The sequence below is a fragment of the Sturnira hondurensis genome, unplaced genomic scaffold, assembly GCF_014824575.4.
Source record: "Sturnira hondurensis isolate 20B ecotype Veracruz unplaced genomic scaffold, ASM1482457v3 Scaffold0018728, whole genome shotgun sequence".
NCBI lineage: Eukaryota > Metazoa > Chordata > Mammalia > Chiroptera > Phyllostomidae > Sturnira > Sturnira hondurensis.
Genome location: NW_028091359.1, coordinates 3,532,148 through 3,555,197, shown reverse-complemented (window position 1 = coordinate 3,555,197; position 23,050 = coordinate 3,532,148). Strand labels below are relative to the sequence as shown.

Below are 23,050 nucleotides of genomic sequence, written 5' to 3'. Positions count from 1 at the left end.
TAACCGTGATCATGTGGTTCGCAGGCCCGCACTCAATCCACTGAGTTACACCAGCCAGGGCTCCATCATCAATATTAAAATGGCTACACAAAAATTCACCAATTTTGGTAAGTTTTTTTATGCACATTGACATGACAGCTGTCACAATACAGTCTAACAGAATTGTTTCAAATGAAGTTAAAGACAACTAACCGCTACTGGAGCCACCTTACAGAAAAAAAACAAATGAACTTTTTGGTCAGCCTAACATTAGGAGGTTACTATGAACCATAATTAGAGCATTTCTGTAGAATGATGAAAACTAAAATTCAGTTGTATTGGATCCCATAGAATTATTGAGGAAAGGAAAAGGCAGGCCAAGGTCATGCGCATTTTAAATGTTTGGTAAATATTTGTTGGCTCCATGAATTCATTCATTCATTCATTGTTAGTAGAGACCTCTTTGTATTTTAGTCTGAGGGAAAACTGGTAAGCTAGAGATGGGAAATAGAAATGAATAAAAGGAAGGATGTGGGTTGGAAATCAGTATTTTGTGAGCATGCACTGTTCCAGAGGTAGAGAAGAGGGCCAGTGGGGAGCACTATAGAAGGTAGTGAAGCAACTGATTGAAGCTGAAAATCTAGACAACAGTGTCAGTTTCATGTGGCTGCTTTGCGAATCTAATAGGGAGTCAGCATGAACTCTCTCTGTCCACTCTCCTCTCATTCACAAGTGAATGCACCTGGCGCAGCTGAAAGTCGTTACTATGGGTGTTGCTTTGAGAAACCTACTGGTTTTTGTACTGTGGGTTTATATGTATCTTTTCCTTTTATCACCCTACTAGATTACTGTATTTTGTTGTGTATAATGTGCACTTTGTTCCCAAATTTTTGAGGGAATACTAAGGGTGAGCATTATACATGGGCAGTACTAATTCTATATCTGTATAAAGATTTTAAATTCTTTTATTTATGCTTATGGGTTAAAAGTGTAACTCTAGAAGCAATAACAATATCCATATGCAAAATAATACCCTGGAATATGGTACTTGGTTTTGTTTCTAAATATAAACAAATAAAAAATTGAATTAAAAAATGAGAAGATTTTTTTTCCTGAAAGTTTAAGCCAAAAATGTAGGTGCATATTATACATGGGAATGCATTATACGTGGCAAAATACAGTAAGTTCTTTGCTGGCAGAAATCATGAGTTTTTTTTCTGATTTACTTAATTTAGTGGTTTTCTGCCTAAGTAATGTTTGGAATAATTGGATTGTTCATAGATGACATTGAATTCCAATCAATACTCTCACTTTTTTTATCCACTCATCATCATACCACTTTGAATGAGCTAAACGCCAATAAGCTTCCATGCCATGTTACCCTAAATTTAAAATTCTGCAAACTATTCTTTATTCTTGACCTTTAGGTATATGAGTCCCTGTTGCTGATTTTATTCCTATAATTCACTGGGTCTTCAAACTAGCCACGTATTGATTTGTCACCATAAGTCTTCTGCCAATCTGTCATTTTTAAGAGCTGAAATCAGTTGATTTTTAACAGATTTTGTTTTGGCAGCCAATCACTTTTACTTTGTTCTTATGGACCGCTCCTTTAGCGGTGGCCTCATTCATTAGCATAAATGCCTGCTTGTCTCCTACTGCCCGAGTCTAAATTAATTCTAAAGTGAGGTTTTGTTTTCGAAAGCTTCCCTTTAATGAGTATATTTCAAAGAATAGTTGCTAATTATAAGGAGGTCTTACCTTCATTCTGACTCTTACAGAAAACATTTCAAATGTTCAAAAGCAAGGACAATTGCACATTCTTTTTTTTTTTGAAAGGTGCCTGTAATAGAAATATGTTTTGAGGCAGTAACAATATACCTCATGTTTCTAGGTAAAGCAGTGGTCTTCCTTCTACACAGCCATTAAGGAAGGTGTCATGTGTTCATAATGTGACTTAGCACACAGTGGACTAATTTGAGTACAAAAGAGGTTTTAATAATTTGAAAGGGGCACAGATGTGAGTGCAATGCAAGACGTTTTAATTCTAAATCCTGAGGTTGAATCACAACGTATTTTAAATGGTACCAAAGACCATCAACCCAAACTTGTATAAATGAGAAAGCCTTAGATTGTTTGTGTTGCATAATTTTTATTCTGAATTTATTTATTGTGGTACTCTCCCCAAATCCTGAGATGTAAAGGAACTTGGTTTAGGTGGGCTACCACACTTCAGATCCAAATGCAGGTAGAATATTTTTTCTTAAAATATCAGCTTCAAAGATTCATATTCTCCATTCAATTAAATGGGAAAATTTATTACACTTTCATTCAAGTCACAGAGGACTACTGAATCTCATTATTGCTAAGGTTAAATATTAGTTGATTTGCAGTTAGCACCAGTTCACTTCCTTGTCATATTCTTCAGTTAATTAGATACCAATTTGTTTCTCTTTCAATCTCTTTTCTTTCTCTAATCTCTGAAGGGCACCGTAGGGTGGCCTTTGGCTTCTCAAGAAAGACTGCCTGATAAAACTCTCCCCTCCCTCCCGTCCTGAGCCTTCTACCTTAGGAGGAAAGAGTTTCATCTGGAGGGCTGCCTATCAGCATAGAATCAGGCCAGGAGTCTGAGATGCATTCTGAGTCACCGTGAGTAGGACCTGACTACTGGTTGGGCCCCGGGGAAACTGGTGGTTAAAGAGTGTGAGAATCTTTATCAGACAGGAAATGACAACTCATTAAAATACTAACCGTTAAGCCTGTTTAGATCACTGCCTTGGGGGTCAGGAGGAAATTCTAACTATAATGTTTGACTAAAATATGACATTTCTGAAAACAAAGAATTGTTTATAAGACTTATCAAGAAAGAAAAGTTCTGGTCCATCTTTTCACTGAACTTCTGTCACACTGCCATCGCCTCTTTTGTGCAAATGATGTGGTGGGAGTGCGACATGAAGAAGCTTTCATTTCATCCTTGACAGCCTCTACCAGTAGAGCCGTAAGCAGTATCGTCATACAGTGCAGTGCATTCCCCGTGGCAGAAGGGTCAGTCTAGGAGAGACCGCTTCCTGCAGAGGGCTCTATTCCTGTGCTCTGGGGCCAGGTCTCAGCTGATAGAAGATTTCTCTGAAGTCAGGATAAATTCAATGTATTGATTTACATGCAGTAATCCCCACCCAATCAAGAAAATTCTAAAGATTCTCATATTTATTTGAAGTATAAGCTTTAACTGTGGGCACAAGGTTTCAGACCCCTGAGGTTTGGCTTTCCAGATTCTTAAAGGCCTATTAGAAGGATGAGGGAAAAAGAGATAGCCAGCCCCCATCTCTGTAGAAATGTACATATTCTTCCCCTGATATACTACCTAGCAACCCTGCAACAAGTTGGTCTGCTAAATAAGCCTTAAGATATTTTTTACCTTATGGGAACAAAGTATAATATTTGTACTCCTTGCAGTTTAGCTTCATGGTCTAAACCAGTGGTCATCTTTATCAGAGTGGAACTAAAATTATAGAACTTTATTTATATTTACTTTAATCTTTATTATTTTCTTCTTGTGTGTTTTTGTAATGCGTAATATTATTACGGTAGCACCCATATATAAAATTTATTTGTCTCTACATATGTGGAGAATATAGTTTACCATCAGTCTGACGGACATTCCTTCCGTCCCATGCCAGGAGGTCATCAGCCGGGGATTACTGACAGGCTAGGGGAATAGTGTGGGCTCCACAGTACAGAGGACGCTTACTGTGAGCATTTTGCAGTTTACTGAGTTTTTTCTCTCCTCATTCATCAGATTAATAGCTTATAATTCCCAGTTATACCTAAACTAATCCTCACAAACAGACGAGTAGATTAAAGAGTTTTCTGTAAAGAAACAGTAGAAAAAAGGTAATACAAATAATCTACTCGCAAGAAGCAGCAAAAAAAGTTGCAGCATGGTATTCACCTTTTCCTAGTATATGTATATAGAAATCAGCCAAAATATTTAGAAATTATCTGCCTTGAAATAGTAGTCACTAATGATAGCATGAAAGCCATCATAAGTAGCAATACTTTAAAGTAATTTTTAGAAGAAGTAGGCGGGGATAAATGGTGATGGATGGAAGCTTGGCTTGGGGTGGTGAACACACAATGCAATATTTAGATGATGTATACAGAATTGTACACCTGAAACCTTTATGATTTTGTTAACCAATGTCACCCTAATAAATTCAATTAAAATCAATAAATTTAATTAAAAACTTTAAAAAAATTTTTTTTAAAGATTTTATTTATTTATCTTTTAGAGGGGAAGGGAAGGAGAGAAGGAGAGAAGTATCAATGTATGGTTGCCTCTCGTGAGTCCCCTGATGGGAACTGGCCTGCAACCCAGGCATGTGCCCCGACTGGGAATCGAACTGCGATCGTGTGGTTCGCAGGCCCGCGCTCAATCTACTGAGCTATACCAGCCAGGGCTAAAAACTTTTTAAAGTAATAATTGAAACAATTTTATCTTTATTTCATCCTTTTAATTTTGTTTTTGTGCATTTTATTGTTTGCAGGAGTATTATATATGTACATCAAAAATGTTTTTAGCCCTGGCCAGTGTGGCTCAGTTGGTTGGAACATCATCCCCTAAATTTAAAGGTCGCGGTTCATTCTCTTCTGGACACAAGCCTGGGTTGCAGGTTTAGTCTTCAGTCCTGGCGAGTGTGAGAGGCAGTTGATTGATGTATCTCTTGAGCATTGATGTTTCTCTCTTTTCTTTCCATCCCTTCCCTTCTCTCTAGAATCAATAACCATGATCTTGGGTGAGGATTTTTAAAAATATATATGTTTTTAGACCATCGGTCTAGGCTCCTCTGCCCTTAAAAGCCACTATCAACACTACTAGTTGTGGCTGTGGCCTGTTAGCTCAGTTGGTTAGAGCATCGTTCTGGTCCCCAATGTTGTGGGTTTGATCTCTGGTCAGGTCACATATGAGAATCAACCAATGCAGTGTGGTGATTGCGGGAGTGGAGGAGGGTATAGGGGAGATAAACAGTAATGGGAAAAAGCCAATAAAAATAAATTAAAACAAGAGAATGAACCAATGAATGCATGAGTGGAACTCAAGTCAGTGTTTCTCTACCTCTTTCTCTAAAAATCAGTAAATTTTTTAAAAAAATCATTGGTAGTGCTCTGGCTGGCATAGCTCAGTGTATTGAGCATGGGTCTGTGAATCAGAGGGTCACCGGTTCAATTTCCAGTCGGGGCACATGCCTAGGCTGCAAGCCAGGTCCCCAGTGGGGGGCAAATGAGAGGCAGCCACACATTGATGTTTCTATCCCTTTCTCCTTCCCTTCCCCTCTTTCTAAAAATAAATAAAATCTTTAAAAAAAAATAAAATCATTGGTAGTGCTCTGCCTTGTGCGGCTCAGTGGGCTGAGCACTGGCCAGCAAACCAGAAGGTTGCTAGTTAAATTCCTGGTCAGGGTACATGCCTGGGGTGCAGCCAGGTCCCTGGTTGAAGTGCAAAGAGGCAACTGATCAGTGTATCTCTCACACAGCTGTTTCTCTCCCTCTTTCTCCTTTCCCCTCTCTCTAAAAAAATAAGTAAATAAAAACCACTGGTAGTTTACTTCAAAAGGTTTACTTCAGAAGATCTCTATTATGCCTTCTGAATTATAGCAGCTGTAGAATTGATTATTAAATCCTTCTTTTCCCTTGTTATACTACTCCTCACTTGAATCTTATTCTAAAAACATTTCCTCATATTTCTAAGTTTTCAAAGGTTTAACTAATCACACCCTATGTGACGATATGATTAATCATCAGAGGTATGTTAAATAAATCAGCCTCAAAATACTTCACAAACAGTGACACAAAGGTGAAAGACCACGTGCCCCCACTTTCTGCGAAGAAAGATAAAGGTCCATTACTGCATGACCTTACTAGGAACCCATGACACTGTTTTCTGGAAAGCCAGTATAACTTACATGATCACATTAATGCTAAGATCCTCAAAAACAGTGGCTAAGAAAGGAAAAAAGCCTATATGAAACAAAAATTTTAATTCCCTTAGGCATTTGAACTCCTTAATCTTTATATAGGCCCTGTGTAAATAGGGCTAAACAATAAGATCCATTTTTTTAAGTTCATATTATTTCTATGTTATTAAGCACTGTGCTGCAGCTGTCTGTTGGCACATAGTAACAAAAAAACAACACACCTGGCTGGAAAAATCCAAACAGAATCATGAGCAGGAAAATTTCAGGCCCTCTAATAGCAAGCCCTAGTCTGACGACTATCTCTGGTGGAAAAGAGTGGGTCACATGGTATATGTCTCATGTCTGGGGAGCCCAGTTCAGAGTTACACAGTTTGAGAGGAGTCCTTTGAAAACAGAAGCAATAATGACCAATGAATTTTTGGAATAAGAGTGCACTCCAGACTAACCAACACATGAAAATTTAAGCCTTGTGGAAACCCGGTGTGATCACACCCCCGCTGTCCATGCAGCCTCCGCCGATCACGGTGCCGCCTCTGGAAAGTTTTCTGGCCATTATGCTCACGGAGAATAATGCACACCTCTCGTGGGCTGATACGGGCAGAATTCAAGACAGCTTTCTTCCCAAATAAGTGATTTCCAGAAACAGAATCACATGTTTTAAAAACTATGAAAAAATCATAGATTTTGTTTGCATATGGGTCAGGGCCCTTGACAGAATTTTGCCAAGAAGTTGGTCTTGTGTCTGTTGTAACACATACTCTGGTGTGTCAGCACAGCAACACATTGTTCCCACGAACCGCTTTTGGCTTTGAATGGGTTTGGACTTCTGTGGGGTTTTTTTTTTCTTTTTATCTTGCTCTTTCATTTGCATTTTCTGAGGGGTTTTTTTCCCCCTTTATTATAATGGGTAATAAATGGTCAGAAGTTGCCATTAGAATAATTTGTTAGATATATGGTTTTTAATAAGTTATATCACCTGAAAAATGTGTATCAAAAATAAATATCAAGATATTACTGTCCACACACACACAAAAAAAAAGATAAAAAAAGCTTTTTCTACCCACCAAGTTGAAGGTCTACAGCAAGAAAAAGCACGAGATCAATTTCTGTGTTTTTTTGTATTTTTTTTTTCATTTTTAGCCTTCTCCCTTAGTGAGTGGCTATTTAGAAAGGTAGTTTAAACATATTTAGGTCTAACAGTCAACTGAAAGATAGTTCTGTGTGTTTGTGACCCTCCTATTGTATATTCTTCTGTATCGCAAAACTGTAATACTTTTGAATTTAATCAGCACATGGAGGACTCCACCCACTTGGAACTCTCAACTCAAGCTGGGTTGAGACCGGAGTTCCTAGCCAGGTGCACAGGGTACTACTCTGAATTTAATGACTTTAGATAATAGCATTTAAGCTATTTCCTAAGCCAACTATATTTTTTTTTAAAAAATCACTGAACTGTGATGCAGGTTATTCCTCCAGCCCATATGTGTGTGTGTGTGTGTGTGTGTGTGTGTGTGTGTGTGTGTAAAATTTTAAATGTCAGAATGGACGCTTGTCTGCTGCTTGACGGTGACTTGACGGCGAGGCTGCAGGCTGGTGGTGTAGTTTCCCGTAAATGCCTGTTGGTAGTGATGGCTATAGTTCCAGTTTTCATCTGGTCCGTGACTGGAGTAGTTTTAGTGTTAATTCAGAAAACTAGTATAAGCCTGCTTTGTCTGAGCTGAGGCGTCTGGCCTAAGCCATTGTTTGTAGAGCTGGTGAAAAGAAAATGAGAGCCTGAAATTTATGAGTATATAAAACAGATTAAGAAGATGTGGTAATTGTTTATATAACACTTAATGTCTAAATTTCAAATATATTAACTTATTTAGATTTACTGAGATTGTGTATCATTTGTTCATGATAGTGTTGATTACTATGTTGCTATAAAAACTTTTAATTTCTCTATTTTCAATTATTTTCCTAGTCTCTTATGAGAAACCGCAGCTCTCACCCCAGCACCAAAAGCCCCCCAAAGTATGTAACCCCATAGCACCTTGAACAGTTAGTTAATCTCGGCATTAGCCCAGGAGAATTCTTTGAAAGTTGCATATCATGTAAATATATAATGGCATGTATTCTCTGTCAGCTAAAGCGGACTTCCAGTGGCAAATCATTTCTCTTTTCAGGTTATTTTGAAAAGAGTCTAGAGTGATTGTTGCCAGTCTCTCCCTCATTTCCCTCAACAACAAAAACAAAAAGTTAGAACATTCCTAGCCTTTGGATATTGGTTCTTAATTTTCTCTTTAAATAATTACTTGACCCTAGAGCCCAAGAAGGGGGTTTGAGGGGAACTGTCAGCTGGGTCCTGGTCCTGGCGGACGTTCGGAAAGGGGCTTTTCAGGTCATTTCTCGAACAGCCTAGCTGTTTAAATTAGCATACAGTCAGTGCAGCCTTTCTAAATGATTTTTTCACCTTTCGAAAAAAATAACGGCATAGGTAGTAAGTGAATGAGCCAATTTCTGACGGAAGGTCCTTATAAATCTGCAGTCTTCGATGCCACTTTTTTGTGTATTTCAGTAGAATTGTTTTTTATATTAATGTGATTTGTTTCAAGTGTAAAGGGATGAGGTATTTGCATTCCCATTTGCATTATATAAAGAACTGCACGAGGAAAATCCCTCATGAAGAGAAAGTTTGTGGTGCTGCCGGTGCCCCTTTTGTCCCAATCAGAGGGGTGACCACAGCACACTCAGACATACCTCTGGGCTTTGGGCTCTGGGCTTTGGGCTTTGGGCTTTGGGCTCGGCAGCCTGACAGTCAGAGCCTGAGGCTGTGGGCTGGGAAACCTCTCCCTTCTCCGTCTGGGTGTCTGTCTCTCGGGGCTCCTGGTCCAGTTGGCGCAGCCACAGCCTCTACTGCACATGACTATTTGGGGCTTTTTACATACCCTTCCGTTTTCATTCAAGGTCTGCTTCACCCCACACTGCTCTCTCCTTCCACTTCTTTTGCAGTGTATCTCTGAACCAACAAATTTAGTGTGGTCTTGTAAACTCTTTTGTTCCCAAATCAATTCATATGTGTGCGTGCAGGCATGTGTGTTGAATCCCCGTAATGATCTTAAGTCTTTTGTGGGCTTGGAGATTACTTGGAGATTACTAAAGTTACTCCCACCATAGCGCCAGTTAGTGCTGGACACAAAATAAGAACTTCATTAAGTGTTTGGTGGTCAGCAGTTAAAATAACTAAAGAAAAGTATCTGGCAGGAGTTTTATATTTGTTAGCTTCTGGTAAATACAATAGCAAAAAAGTTCTCTCTCTCGACCCCTCTGCTTTTGATTACAGAAAGCAGCAACTGAATTGTTCTAGAAATGAGGTGAGGTTAATCTAGTTACTTAAAAGGGAGAGCATTAGGCACATGTTGAAATGCTTTTTGCTGGCCCCAGAAAAGAGATTGGGCTTATTTACCTTTTAGCCCTATTACGACAGATGGGAAAATAAAGGGGTACTAAAGGGCACAGAAAATAGAGTGTTTGGTTTTCTAAGTTGCTCCAAGTTACCATTTTGAAACGCCTGCGGGCATTTCTAAACCGGGAGTCCGGTAGCTCCAGTGGCCAAACCGGTTTAGCAGCACTGCCTCCTCTGATTCTGGGTGAGAGGGAGCTCCGAGCACCTAGACTTATCAGAGATCCTTATCCCGGTCTTCTGAGAACACGCTGTGTGGCAACGTGCTGTCCTTTCTGTGCACACCGCCTACCAGAAACCCCGAAGTGATTCCAGGTTCAGAGTTCCTTCTTTGTCCCTTTGTTAATCACTGACTTCTGACTGGTGGGAGGTGCCTTCCAAATTCGCTAATGCATTCTTTTTGGAAAGGGATGACGCACAGATTGTCCTAATAAGGACTTAGACTGAGAAAGTACCACCCCCTCTGAGAAGAAGGGACAAGTCAGAGAGAGGGCGGGCAGTTTCTTTTTCAACTGGGGATGACACAAGCATAAGTCATTTCCTTATTAATCGGTTCAAACCAGTTCTTACAGGAACTGCTGGTGATAAATGTGGGGCTTCTCAGAAGTCATTCATTTTATTCTTTGTGCCACCCCAGTGTGCATCCTCTGCGGACTCGCTCCACCGTGGCCCGACTGCCGGTAGCAGGGAGCTGAGCTCCTGCCCTCTCCCGTGCATGTTGGTGGGAGAGATGATTCTCCTTTACGGGGTTGTTAAAGGACGAATTTTTATCCACTAGACAGAGTTCACAAGATTTCACCAGCTCAGCTGATAGTTTTTTTTTCTCTTTCTACCAGTCCTTGCTTTTTGAATCCAGGCGGTAAGTGGATTTTTCTTTAACATGTTTCCTTCTTCTCTTCCCAAATGTGCCTTTTTCCTTGGGTTGTCCCTGCTCCCAGTGCTGTCCCCGGCATAGGTCCGTCTCTCCAGAAGCCATTCCAGGAGTACCTGGAGGCCCAGCGGCAGAAGCTTCACCACAGAGGCGAGATGGGCACATCGCAGGTGAGACTTGCCTCTGTTTTCTCCCCCTCCCCACCCCTGAGTTTTAGGCTGAAATCACATTCTCGGCACTCACAGCACTTTTAGACAAATAGACTGAGGTCTGTGTGCCAGTCAGTCTTCCGAACGAGCTGTGTCTCTGTTTACCGGGAAATCTGTCTTTGAATCAGAAAATATAACTTTTGTTTTGTACATCTTCTCCCCAAAACAAGGGTAGGGCTAATGGAAAATAATAGACCTGTTACATAGAGGGAGTTACTGCCTTGATCTTAAATGATTTATTAGGAAATCTACTTCCTGAGTGGATTAAAATGTTGAGATTTATAGTAACAAAGTATTGGACTTACCCAGGTCACTTGAAAATCTCCCTTTGTTTTTGCACTATTTTTCTTTTTAGAGATAGGAAAACAATCATTTTTAATAAACCAAGGCTCTTTATATAGCTGAACATAAAAACTTTAACCTACCCCAAGCCTGCCTTTTCTGTAAACAGTTCCGTGACAAAGGGAACTGCTGGAAGAGGATGAGTAAGCAGTAAGCTGAAGTGGGAAGCCCAGGGCAGCGCAGTTGGGGGTTGTTTGTGTGCTTCTGATGGCCTTGTGCTCTCAGGGTGGCCCTTTGCTGCCCTCAGTTGACCAAACTTGATTTCAGGAATAGATAAACATTTATATTTTAAAAGCTGCTCCCTGTACTGGAACAAGAATATATAACCATCTTGACACCATCCTGTATAGTAAGTGTCTATGTGGTGACTTTACATAGTAGAATTTAGTCAGAGGCTTTGTTCTTGTGAAGTAAAAGACAGGAGATGACCTTAGAATGGGGCAAGATGACAACTTGCCCCATTCTAAACTCTCTGGGTCAACACAGACTTTATAGCCAACAAAGTGGGATTTTAATAACTGGACGTAAAAGGGCCTGAATATAGATTTCAGGGTAGCTACAGACATGAGACTTTGCAACTGTAATTGTTTAAACTTTTATAGGTTATAGTTCCTGAGTTCACATTCTTTTCCTTAAAACATTGTAGATGGTCCTCTTAATACTAGTGAAATGATTAAGCGTTTCTCGATCATTCTGCATTTATTCCTGCAGGGAGAAAACTGGCTGTCCTGGGTGTTTGAGAAGTTGGTCGTGGTGATGGTTTGTTACTTCATCCTGTCTATCATTAACTCCATGGCACAAAGCTATGCCAAAAGAATCCAGCAGCGGTTGGACTCAGAGGAGAAAACTAAATAAGCAGAAAGAGTTTTTTAACAGCAGAAATTAGAACAGATGGGTCCTGCCTTAATTGGGGGACTCCAGACCAGGAAAGAAAATTCCCTTTTCCATCCTGTATCAGTTTAATTTTCTTTTTCCTGAAAGCAGTTTAGTCCATATTTTGCACTAACATACTTTTCCTTTGTGTGTTAAGGTAAGATATCCACCCTCAATTCAATTCAAATCGTATTTTATTAGGGTGGAATGTGATGTTCAGATGTTCAGCAGCAAACGAAACAGAAACTGGCCTTTTATTTGTTACTTTGAAAAGGCCCACATCATACAATTAAAGAATTCGGACACTACAAAAAAAGTTTCTAACTATGTTAAATATGTCAAGTTTTTTAGGCTTGTCACAAATGACTGCTTTGTTTTTCTAAGTCATCAAAATGTATATAATTATTAGATGGGATAACAGTCTTGCATGTGTATCATGGTAAAATTTAATATGCCATCCTGGCCGGCCCTTCCTCTCCTACCTGCAGAAAAGGCCATTTTATGATGCATTGCACACCCTCTTGGGAAATTGAAATTTTGAGACAGTATAAGGAAAATCTGGTTGGTGTCTCTCAAATGAGTTGATGCCATTTTTTATTCTGTATATTTAGAATGAAGTCATAAAAAAAAGAACTTTATAAAGACCTCTTTGATCATTCCAAAATTGTGTTCGTTTTCTTGAGCGTTTTGATTTTTCACTTCTTTTAGCTTCTACCAACTGAATGGCAGCTTTGCCAAACCCACCTACAACCAGAATTTCTTAAGCCTTCACTTACTCTCACAGAAAGGGACACCACCAGGCATTTTGGCCGGGCTGGAGTCGGGCAGCCAGCTGCACACTGCAGAAATGACTGGCAACTTACGAACTGGTGTAGAGAGGGCGTTTCTTGGTTTGTGGTAACAGGAGAGAGGGTAGTATACAAATAAACACTGGCAAAAGAAAGAACTCGTTTTTAAGAACCCACACTTTTCTCACGTGTTAATTTTAGCTCAGCGTGTACTCTGGTTTTAAGAGAAATTTATATGTAACCTATTTTACTTGCCCTTTCCAGTTTTGTTCTGTGGTGTGTTTTTTTTTGTGATATTTCTAGTTAACTTGGTCATTTTGTTTTGCTTGGGAGGGAAATAAACCATTTCGCTTTTTTCCCTTCAGGGAAGATTGGTACTGACATTACGTGGGGAGTAGAATTGGGTGTACATCTCAACAGGCCAGAAGTGTCTGGTCGGTTTTGTCAAACCCCGCCTGAGTGTCTGCTTGTCGTGCCCACCATCGTGACATCTCCATGACTGTACCACCTTGTCGGGTAGCTTATCAGACTGATGTTGACTGTTGACTCTCATGGCAACAGCAGTCGATGAGCTGTCCGACATTCTGGTATCTCTCATCTGACCATCCATACCAAATGTTCCCATTCTCACCTGCCCCAACATCATGGTTTATGGCTTATGATTTCTGCAAAAACCCTGTCCTCTGTCTAGTGGCGCTTTGAATCTTTTATGTCGTGATATTGCAGCATAGGCGGGAGGATTTTTACGGAAAATTGGGGTGCTGTCCATGACCACAGACAATGAATAAAGTATAAGCAACCGGCTTTATGGGTTTTGAAAAGGTTGTTCTTAATCTGTTTTTTCCACCCAGCGATTTTCTAGCAGTATGGCTGTATTACCTTATTTAAAAAGCGGTACCCAAATGCTTTATTTTAAATAGATTCACATTAAAAGCATAATTGTTTTAGATTTTGTAGGGGTCATGTAACTTTCTAAGTCAGCTTCTAACCTAGTTGTATTTCGTCTTTCACCTGCATTTTTATTTGGTGTTTGTCTAAAGAAAGGAAAGAGGAAAGCAGGTATGAATTGTACTATTTGTACTAAATCTTGGGGATTTTTTTGATAAATTTATTTCAGGGTAGGATATTAGGGAAAAAATTGTGTTTTAGTCTGAAGGTCTAAGTGATTAATACATTTGACTTAATAATGGCAGTTTGGTCACTCTTTCAAATGAGTTGGCTTTGAAAACCAGTGAAGCACATCTCTCCTCCATTCCTCCCCCGAGTGTGCGTGTGGCATGCTCGGTGATCCCGCTGGACTCCAGCCGAGTAGGATGCCGCAAGCCCTGTGTTCCAGTGCCAGGTGTGTTCCTTTCTTGTGTCCACCAAAGTGGACGCAGACAACCACGTGATCCATCCCAGAGACACCCCTAGTTACGTCCAGCTGATGGGAGACCAGAAACTTTGTAAATGGATGGTTTGATATTACTGCAAATAAAAAAAGGGCCTGGGAATTTTGATTCCATCTCTACTTTGTTTAAGCCTCATTTTGTGCCTTAAATATCTGCAGAACTACCTTTTATCACTTCTCAACTCAGTGACTGTTGAGGAGTACAAGCCAATACAGTGCAAAAAATCAGTTCACACCACACACTTAGGTGCTGAGGAGCAGCTCCCTTAAAACTGCAGTTTGGAATCACTTGCATTGGTTTCCGTATTCCCTGCATGTATATCATATGGAGTGGGGGCTTGGAGGAAGAGGAGATTTTTCCTTTTGTTTATGATGGCCACTCTTCCCATTCTCTAGGAATCCGGAAAACAGTGCGGGGGTGAAGTTTCTGGAATACGCTGGTTGGTTCTGTGTCTGCCAGAGCAAGTGCTCCTGGACGAACAGGCTGAGCCCATGTTCCCAGTGTGCTCCGTGCTGTCCATGTAGCTTTGGTTGGGCAGCACGAGACCTGTCTGCTTTCACCAGTCCCTCAACACTGACTCGCTGAGTACAAGTAATGCATTAAGCCAAATCCTGATTGCCCGCTTGTACCCAGGGGTGAATTGTGTTCTGACTGATCCATGTGTAAAGAGCTCATAGGTGCCCAGCATTTTAGCATCACATTGCCTTTCCGCAGATTTTGAAACCCACCTGCCTCCACATGCAGTAGTTGTGGTGGTTCAGAGTCCTGCCCCTCACGTTAGTGACCTTGAGAAAGTTTTTACAGCCTAGATTTCAGCTATGGAAACATACATATATGTAGATAGCCAGGTTGTCTGAAGGATTAAATCAGATAAAATACTGCCATAAATGTTTGCATGTTCCCAACTTTTAGTTTATTAAGGGTGGTATTTGATCCACATGCAAGAATTATACAAAATTGGAACATTTATTCCAAAAATGTTCTTAAATGTTCTTGGTTAATATATGTCCTTGTTTTGGAGCAAATACAAATAAGCCCCTAACTAGCCTAGTTAAGATTACAAAGCAACAATACACAAATTTACAGTGAAATAATTGAAAATAACTTCTAACCTTCCCACCTTAAAATGTTGACAGCTTATTTATGATTATAAAGTCAGTTCTAAAAAATTTGGGAGGTAGAGAGGGGGAAGAGGGACTGCTGGTTTTTAGTTCCTTGTTAAAATCTCCGTCTAGATTATGTAGTGAGATTTGATGGGTGTGAATTGATTTTAAAAGTTTTTATTTAACGTAGTGACATGCAAGGTCTTTCTCAATAGGCCCCCAAATCCCATTTCTGTTAGGAGAAAAAAAGGTTTATTCATTAATAATTCTCACAAAAAGTTAAAACCAACTCTTCAGGAGTGCAGTTGCCATTTTTGAAAACCTAGTAACATCCCATCTCTAACTCGGATTGGTCAGAGCTTCTCAGGCTTTCACAAACATGGTAAATGAAATGTTGGCACCGAAGTGTTTTGTCCCTTTATTGTTAAAGACAACAAGAAAGCACATAATGTACTTGAAGAGTCTAGAAACAGTTGAGTCATTTGTGTCTGGTAGTCAAGGGCTTGGGTTCCTGTCCCTCCCTTTCCAGCAAGGCTGAGAGTTCACCTAGGGTAATGCTTTTTGCCTTGGGGGTGAGGCCTTGAATTGCAGCAGATAACCTACATGTATTTGCATATTTGACCAGTAGTCATAAGAGTTTGTAACAAGAACCTGTGCTGAGCAGCTGCTTACTCATGGCCTTTAGAATCGCCTGGTGGTAGGATAGGCAGGTGCCAGCTGTTTGCTCATTCTTTGACCTACTGGCCTTGCAGTCATTGTGTGGGTGTTGATACTACTAAGTTAAATGAAAAAAGTTTGATTTAGATGGCCACCACTCTCCACCCAAACACCCTGGATTCGTTGGAGATCTGAGATTCTAATTTTGTAGTTGGGAGATGGGCCCAGATCATGGCCCAGAGAGAGTGAGTCAGTTGTAAGTGGCTGGCTGACTCTATGGGAACAGAAATGAGATGCAGTTCAGAGGGTTTGTCGTCGGCCAAATCCACAAATGTGCGGCCTTTTGAAACATTGGACATCTGTTCCTCTTAATTCAAAACAAACTTGAAAAAGCACAAAGTTGCTTGGCTCCTTGTTTCTTTGTGTCAGCAGCAGTTACCGCTGCGGTCGGTCGAAAGCCTGGATTCCAAATCCTGGAACGTGGGACCGTGAGGGCGCACCAGGGAGCAGTGGGGCTGGGCTGCTCTGGGGAGGGAAGGGATGAGTTTACTATGCGAGTGTTCGGAAATCCCCTGCGGGGCAGTCAGCCCAGGTGTTCCACCCGTGTGTTAACCATTCCCAAATGACTCAAAGGACGTGGAGGGAGGGTTTGGACTCTCTCCAGCACTGTGTCTACTACAATGCGGTCTTTATCTGTGTTGGAGACCACAGTTCCCTTGACGGGGCGGCTCTAGCCCATTCTGGGCATCTGACTAAGGGACCCCCAAGCCACCTACCACAGCTGGCCGTCCTACCTGGCTCTTTAAGGAAAAGGCTTGTTCAAAGGGGCCTCTGCAGGCCACGTTGCTCTCCCCCAACTAATGCCAAATATGGCACTTCCCTGTGTCGCCATCTGTCCCTTTGGGGAACAGCACGAGCAGCTTTTACCTTCAGGTCACTTTTGACTGACGCAGCAGACAGTATTGCTTCATTGTGTCCCAGTTTGTTTCCTGTGGGGGAGGGTTTTCATGGAGTGAGGCGCTTTGGGAGAGAGGCATGGCCCTCTCTCTCCCTGAAGCCTGGGATGACCAGTCAGATCACCGTTGTCTCTGTCGGCTCCTGGCCGGGTTGTGTAGGAAGCCTCAGCTCTTGGCAGCAGGGCCGAAGCCCCGGGCACCATGTCGCTAGGAACTGTGTTCTCAGCCTTTTTCACCAGTTAAAATGATGGAAGCCCAAAATAATGAGAGGAGGCCTTTCTCTGATTCATTTTTTTTAGTGCGGCTCACAGCCCCTTGAGAGTCACTTTCACTTGAACGATGTCTAAACGAAACCTCTTAGAACAGCCAAACTTTCTCTCCCGAACCTCCCGTTTTCTGGCCATCCTGGAGGCTCTTCAGGCACCTCTACTCCGTCCTGCCCATTGCACCAGACCCTTCCCATTCCTGCGCCCCTGCCACAGTATTTTTTCACACCACCAGTAACCAAGATTAGCTCCCAGGAACCTCTTCTGCCCTGTACCAGGAAGCAGAGTAGACTGCGAACTTGACCACTGTTTGCTCAGTTTATACCAGGCATTGTTTTCAGTGCTGTTCCGTGTGCATTGTATTTAATCATTAAATCCTTATGGACAACCCCAAGAGAAAAATAAAGCAGAGGGGTTCAGTGATTTACTGGAGGAAGTAAGGAAGTAGCAGAGTTCGAATTCAAACCTAAGCATTCTGGCTCTTAGCCACTCCGCTCTGCAGGGAAGTCCAGGATTCTGCGCACTTGTTTTAGCTTGTGATCACAAGTAGGGAGCGGAGAAAGGGAGACAACAAAAAGTCAAGGCCACTGTCTAAAAAGCTTTGCTGTGTAGACAGATGAGCAGCCTTTGTGCTTCTGTATTCCAGGGGTGGGAAAGGCCAGCGCCTGTGTCGGCAGTTCCCAAGTGGTGTTTGCTACAATTATGGTCACAAAGCAGTTTCTATATGCACAGGCTTTTTCCCTTTTTCAAAGCATTTTCACATCTTTCTTTTAAAAACTATTTATTATTTATGTTCACAGAGGGGGAAAGGAGGGAGAAAGAAAGGGAAAGAAGCGTTGATCTGTTGCCTCGTAGTCGCCCAACTGGGGACCTGGCCCACAACCCAGGCTGGTGCCCTGACTGGGAATTGAACCAGCGACCTGGATCTTTTGTTTGCAGGCTGATGCCCAACCCAGTGAGCCAAGCCAGTCAGGGCGGCGTTTTCACATCTTGAATTTTATTTGATCTTCATAATAACCTTATGGAATAGTTAAGTCCAATAGAGGCATTAGCTGCACCAGGGGATTTTTTTTTAAATTTTTTAAATCTACTGGTTTAAGACACTGGGAAGAGACAGTGGTGTTGAGAAAGGATGTCCCTCTAGGTACAGTCTTCTTGGTTGGGGGGGGGGGTTCTGCATATATGCAGATAACAATGTAGTGGGACTGCCTTACAGTAGCATTCCCCAACCTTTTTGGCATCAGGGACCAGTTTCCACAAAGATGACTTTTCCATGGACCTGGGGGTGGAGGGTGGTTTCAGAATGATTCGAGCTCATTACGTTCAATCTCATCTGCTGGGCGGCTGAGTTCCTAACAGGCCCAACCAGTACCAGTCAGCAACCTGGCGTTTGGGGACCCCTGCCCTCAGGAAAGAATGGAGAAGAGGAAGAGAATTGCTGAGTAGGTTTCATGAGGATGTTGCCTTTGAATTGCCAGGTAGGGGTGGGAAGAGGGAAGGTCTTCTAATTAGTGAAAGCCCTATGACGAGAGAGATTCTGGGAAAGCACACCGGGGAGCCCTGTGCAGGTGGGTAGAGGGCACAAGACCAGTGTGTCAGTTCCCTCTGTTATTCGGCATAACTCATAACTGCTGTTTTCTTGTTTTGGCTGTTCCCCTGCTTGTGTGTGCAGGGCCTGGCACTGCAGGGCTCGCAGCGAATGTTTGCTGAACGAATATTGCAATAGTTCAGGTGAAGCAGCAGAGGGGATGCAAAGGCGGACAGGAGATGCCACCTATGTAGAGTCCCGGGTAGTCTGCAAAGCTAGGGTAAAGCAGGTGGAATGGAGGTGAAGAAGGAACGAGAGAACCCCCGGAAGACAGCAGGGCCTGTTGCTCACTGTGCCAGGAACAGAGGAGGAGGAGCAGCAAGTTGGAGGGAGAGAGCCACTGTTGTGTTTGGAACATTCGGGGGAAGATACTGAGCAATAGAAGAGTGGGACGGACTGTGGGCCTGCATCTCAGGTTCCCTGACTCCAAGGCTCCTAGGGAGTGTGCTTTCCATTAGGCCACTCTGTGACTTCTCCCTGTTAGCGAAGAACTGGACTTGTCTGGAGAATTCTCTAGAGTCATACGTCCCCTCTCCTTTCCCATGAGGGATCATCTAAGCCTTGTTTTGCAACTCTGTTCTGGAAGAGGTGGCACTGTGACTGCATCTTGGCGCCAGAGGAAACCGCTTTAAATTTCCTCTCCCCTGGTGCATCCTGCTTCCTTAACCGGCGCCTCCTCCCTCTGAGAGCTGGGAGGATGGCAATTCCTGGATAGATTGTCTGTCTTTATAAGGAGAAAAGTTTGGCAATGTGATTTCCTGTCCAGTAGTGCTAGCCTAGGCAGCAGGGGCAGCCACCTAAAACCCGATGTCATAAGTAGTCCCAAGTAAGTACGAGGGCACCATCCCAACGGCCTTTGCCAAGCCAAAAGGCAGGATCACAGTTTTATTGCACCTTCTAGAGCATGTGGTCAAAGCGGCTTCCCATTTGGCTGCTTTGGTGCTGGGGTTGTTTACATGCTTCAGGAAATGAGTTATCCTTATTGAAGTTGGCTGGATAGGACTTCAGAATAAATGACATGTGACCACAATTACACCACTCACCAGGAGGACCGGGGTTCAGAAAAGGATTTACTTGTGCGATAATCCTCTGGTGGAAAAGAGAGGCGCAGAACTTGAGTATTTCGCTCCCAGGTGGACACACAGTTGGCGAAGCCTGGGGGAGCCGGGCTGTCACTCTTCCTGGCTCTCTGATGGAACCACGCCGGTCTGATGAGAGCCTGTGTGGGGGGTGGCTTTGCACAGTTTCAAGGGAAATGGGAAGCTGAAAAGGGTACTTTTAGAAAAGTAGAGTTATCAAAGAAATTTTCAGAATGCCTGCATTTTCTTCAGAGGTAAAGAATCTGAATATAAAGCGTATCCCTGGCCTTTGCGAGGAGGAAGTAGAACGTTCTTTCAGTGGGGTGATAGGGATCACCAAGGTAGTCTTTCATTTCTCCCCCCTGCCCCCGAACGAACCCGAAGCACCCTGTACTTCCTGCACCTGTTTCGGCAATAGTTTGTAGGACAGTGCTGCTTACTACTCCCGCCCTTGTTACTGCCTTTGATTCATTTGACTTCTTCCTCCATTCTGCAGACTGTCTCCAGGTGTTAACATCCTTTTAAAAATCATTTGAGTTATTTTATCTTTAAAGGATTTGTTTTTAAAAAAATGCAAGCAAAAGAAATGCACAATATAAAAGAGTAAATCCCTTGAGAAAGACACTCCCTGCAAAGAATTTGCTCTGAAATCTGCTGTATCCTGTCAGTCCCGCGTAAAAATGCTCCGTGCTCCCCCTTCTTGGTCTTAGGGGCCTGGCAGTGGGGGTGTGGGGTGCGGGGGACACAGCAGGTAGGCAGGGTCACTGGGGCATGTGTGCCGCCTGGGTCTTAAGGTCAGTGATAGATGGCTCCTTTCTGGACAAAATGAAACATCAGCATGTAGACAGATCCATTGTTTTTCCAGACAGCATTCATTGGCCATTTCCGTCTGCCTTGGCCACTGCGGACACACGTAGTGCTGGGAACTGCGGGAGACGGGGTGGCTGCCCTTTGGAAGGCGTGGTGTTCTGAGCAAGGAGTTTAGATTGTAAGACTTTCAAAACAAAGGCAATTCTTCATTCTCTTAATATATTGTTTGAATTTATATTTTCTTGAAGGGCTTTTAATTATAGAAGATGACTTCAGAGACAAAATAATTAGAATTATATTTCTATTTCCAGGCCCTTAGTTTCAGCTAATGGCTGTGAGACCTGTCGCCAGCATGGGAGCTTTAATGGCTTCCCGGTGAGCCTTCAGTATTTCAGCTTTACATCTTTTCCACTGGTTTTTAGACATTGACCTTCATCTGTTCAGGGAATAGGGAGTCTCTGCCGTGAGCCAGGCATATGCTCTGCAGGAGAGAACATATGAAATGGTGAACTGAAGGGCCGGGGCCAGGTTTGATTCGTTGTTAAAACCTCCCTATCCTAGCACAGTGTTTTTCCTTGCAGGTGTTCAAAGGATGTTTGTTGAATTAAACTCACATCCTGCCTCTTTCATACTGTTCACATGGGCCAAGCTCAGGCATAGGCCTATTTTTTTAAAAAGGAAGCGCCCATCTTTTGCGTGTGTCGCAGTTCTTGCGGTCACGTGTCTGTGATCTCACTCAGCGAGGACAAGCATGCTCGACTCGTTTCTGTGGTTCCCGGGACTTTGCTCCTGAAATGTTGCACACCCTGCTCAATAGAAATATAATGCAAGCCATAAATCTAGCTTGAAAAATTTTAGAAACTACATTTTAAAATCTAAAGCAGGTGTACCAATTTGAATAATTCATTTAATCCAGTATGTTCAAAGTATCATTTTCAATGATTAATTTAAAATATTAAATTTTACACTACTTTATTCATATTATCTTCAAAACCCCATGTGTATTTTACACTTAAACAGCACTAGCCACATGTGGCTAATGGCTGCCTCTGCACAGCTTGGGCATATAATCTTTGAATTTTTGTGTACTCACCATGTAAATTATTAAATTCAAATAAGAGAAGAGAGCTGGAAAAAGTGTCCACCTTATTGGCTGCATCAAGAGCAAAGGAGATAAATTTAGATGAGGTGTAATTACTTGCTAAGTGACATGTAATTTAGCTTACTGTTTCTTTTAAAAATTATTGATTTTAGGGAGAGAGAGAGAAACATTCATTTGTTTTGTTTTGTTTTTTAAGATTTTATTGATTTTTAGACAGGGAAAGGGAGGGAGAGAGTTAGAGAAACATCAATGTGTGGTTGCCTCCTACATGGCCCCTACTGGGGACCTGGCCTGCAACCCAGGCATGTGCCCTGACTGGGAATCAAACTGGCCACCTTGGGTTTGCAGCCTGCACTCAGTTGGCTGAGCTACATCAGCCAGGGTGAAACATTCATTTGTTGTTCCACTTATTTATGCATTCATTGGTTGATTCTTGTATGTGCCCTGGCGGGATTGAACCTGCAGCCTTGGCTTATCAGGATAACACTCTAACCAACTGAGCTACCTGGCCAGTGCTTATTGTTTCTTTTAAAATTATTCTTGTAAGCTTTTAGATTTTTCATCATTAGGGAAGTCCGTAATTCAAAAACCATAGAGTCTTTTTTTGGGAAATGCTGCTAAGCTGTTAGTCCCTTGGGGGCACCATCAGCTCCTGTGACACTCCTTTTTTTTTCTTCCTGCTGCGCTGGCTCCCCGAGTCCAAAGATCAGCGTTTCCATCCTTCCCGTGCTTTCCCTTGAACGCCACGTCTTTGCCAGCACTGACCCCACACTGTGCTCCCCGGAAATTTGAAATATTTACATCGTTTATCTTAACTTCGTATGTAAGCATTCAGGCTGGTGGAAATGGAATTCCATTTATCTATAAGGCTGGCACTGCAATGTCTGAATACAGGAGAAGGAAATTATTTAGTTAAAAATGTAAAGTCAGGTTTTTTTTTAGCTCACATTCCTAAAACCCATAGGAAACAATGTGATTGATAAGATAAGCAAATCTCTCTTAGATAACTGGTTAGCTGCCGAAAATGGCAAGGTAGTGGGGTAACCCGTGTTTGGTGGGTAGGTGGGAGGAAGACGAGAGGGGTGACTGCCAAACCTTGGGTTCATGGGGAGAGAATAGTGGGAGAGGGACATACGGAGCATGTTTTTAAAATTTTTGGACAGGAATTCAAGTGTGATAAACATGGTGGTCGGCAGAAGAATCTCTGGTATGTGCACTCAGGAGTTGACTCCGCAGAGCCAGTGAGAGGACATTTGGAATGAACTGAAAGCCCAGCCTAGGCCTCCCAGTTCAGGGTTCTTTCCCATGTGCCTCGTACTCACTGCCTGGAGGGGGACATCCTGCCTCTGTGGGGTGGTGTCTGGGGAAACAGTGCTCCCATCTCCAGCAAAGAAACTACATATTCAAATCTTCGGGTCGGGATGCCCAGGAAGCTGTGGTTCTGATGTTGTCCCGGCTGATGGGCCATTCTGTGCACTCGAAGTGCATTTCCGGTGCCACCCCTTAGCTTCAAGTTTGGGGTCAGCTTCTTTGTGTTAATTGTTAAGTTAAAATCCCAGCTCTAGCAACAAAAAAATTATATTATTCCAATAGACAAGAAAAAGTATTTCCATGTCAAT

The 23,050-nt window shown here is 42.3% G+C and overlaps 1 protein-coding gene across 3 annotated transcripts in view; it reads left to right on the top strand.

Annotated features, from left to right (window-relative positions):
* The window catches only part of VMP1 (vacuole membrane protein 1), a 121,160-nt gene extending 107,551 nt beyond the window's left edge, over nt 1-13,609 (top strand). For 2 of the 3 annotated variants that reach the window (XM_037070288.1, XM_037070289.1), the window contains 2 exons: nt 10,335-10,437; nt 11,530-12,347. In XM_037070288.1, the coding sequence (XP_036926183.1) occupies nt 10,335-10,437; nt 11,530-11,673 (247 nt within the window). In that variant the 3' untranslated portion in view covers nt 11,674-12,347. Of the gene's footprint in view, nt 1-10,334; nt 10,438-11,529 lie in introns of all 3 variants that reach the window. The other variant, XM_037070290.1, reaches the window with a different exon arrangement.
* Nucleotides 13,610-23,050: the final 9,441 nt, after the last annotated feature.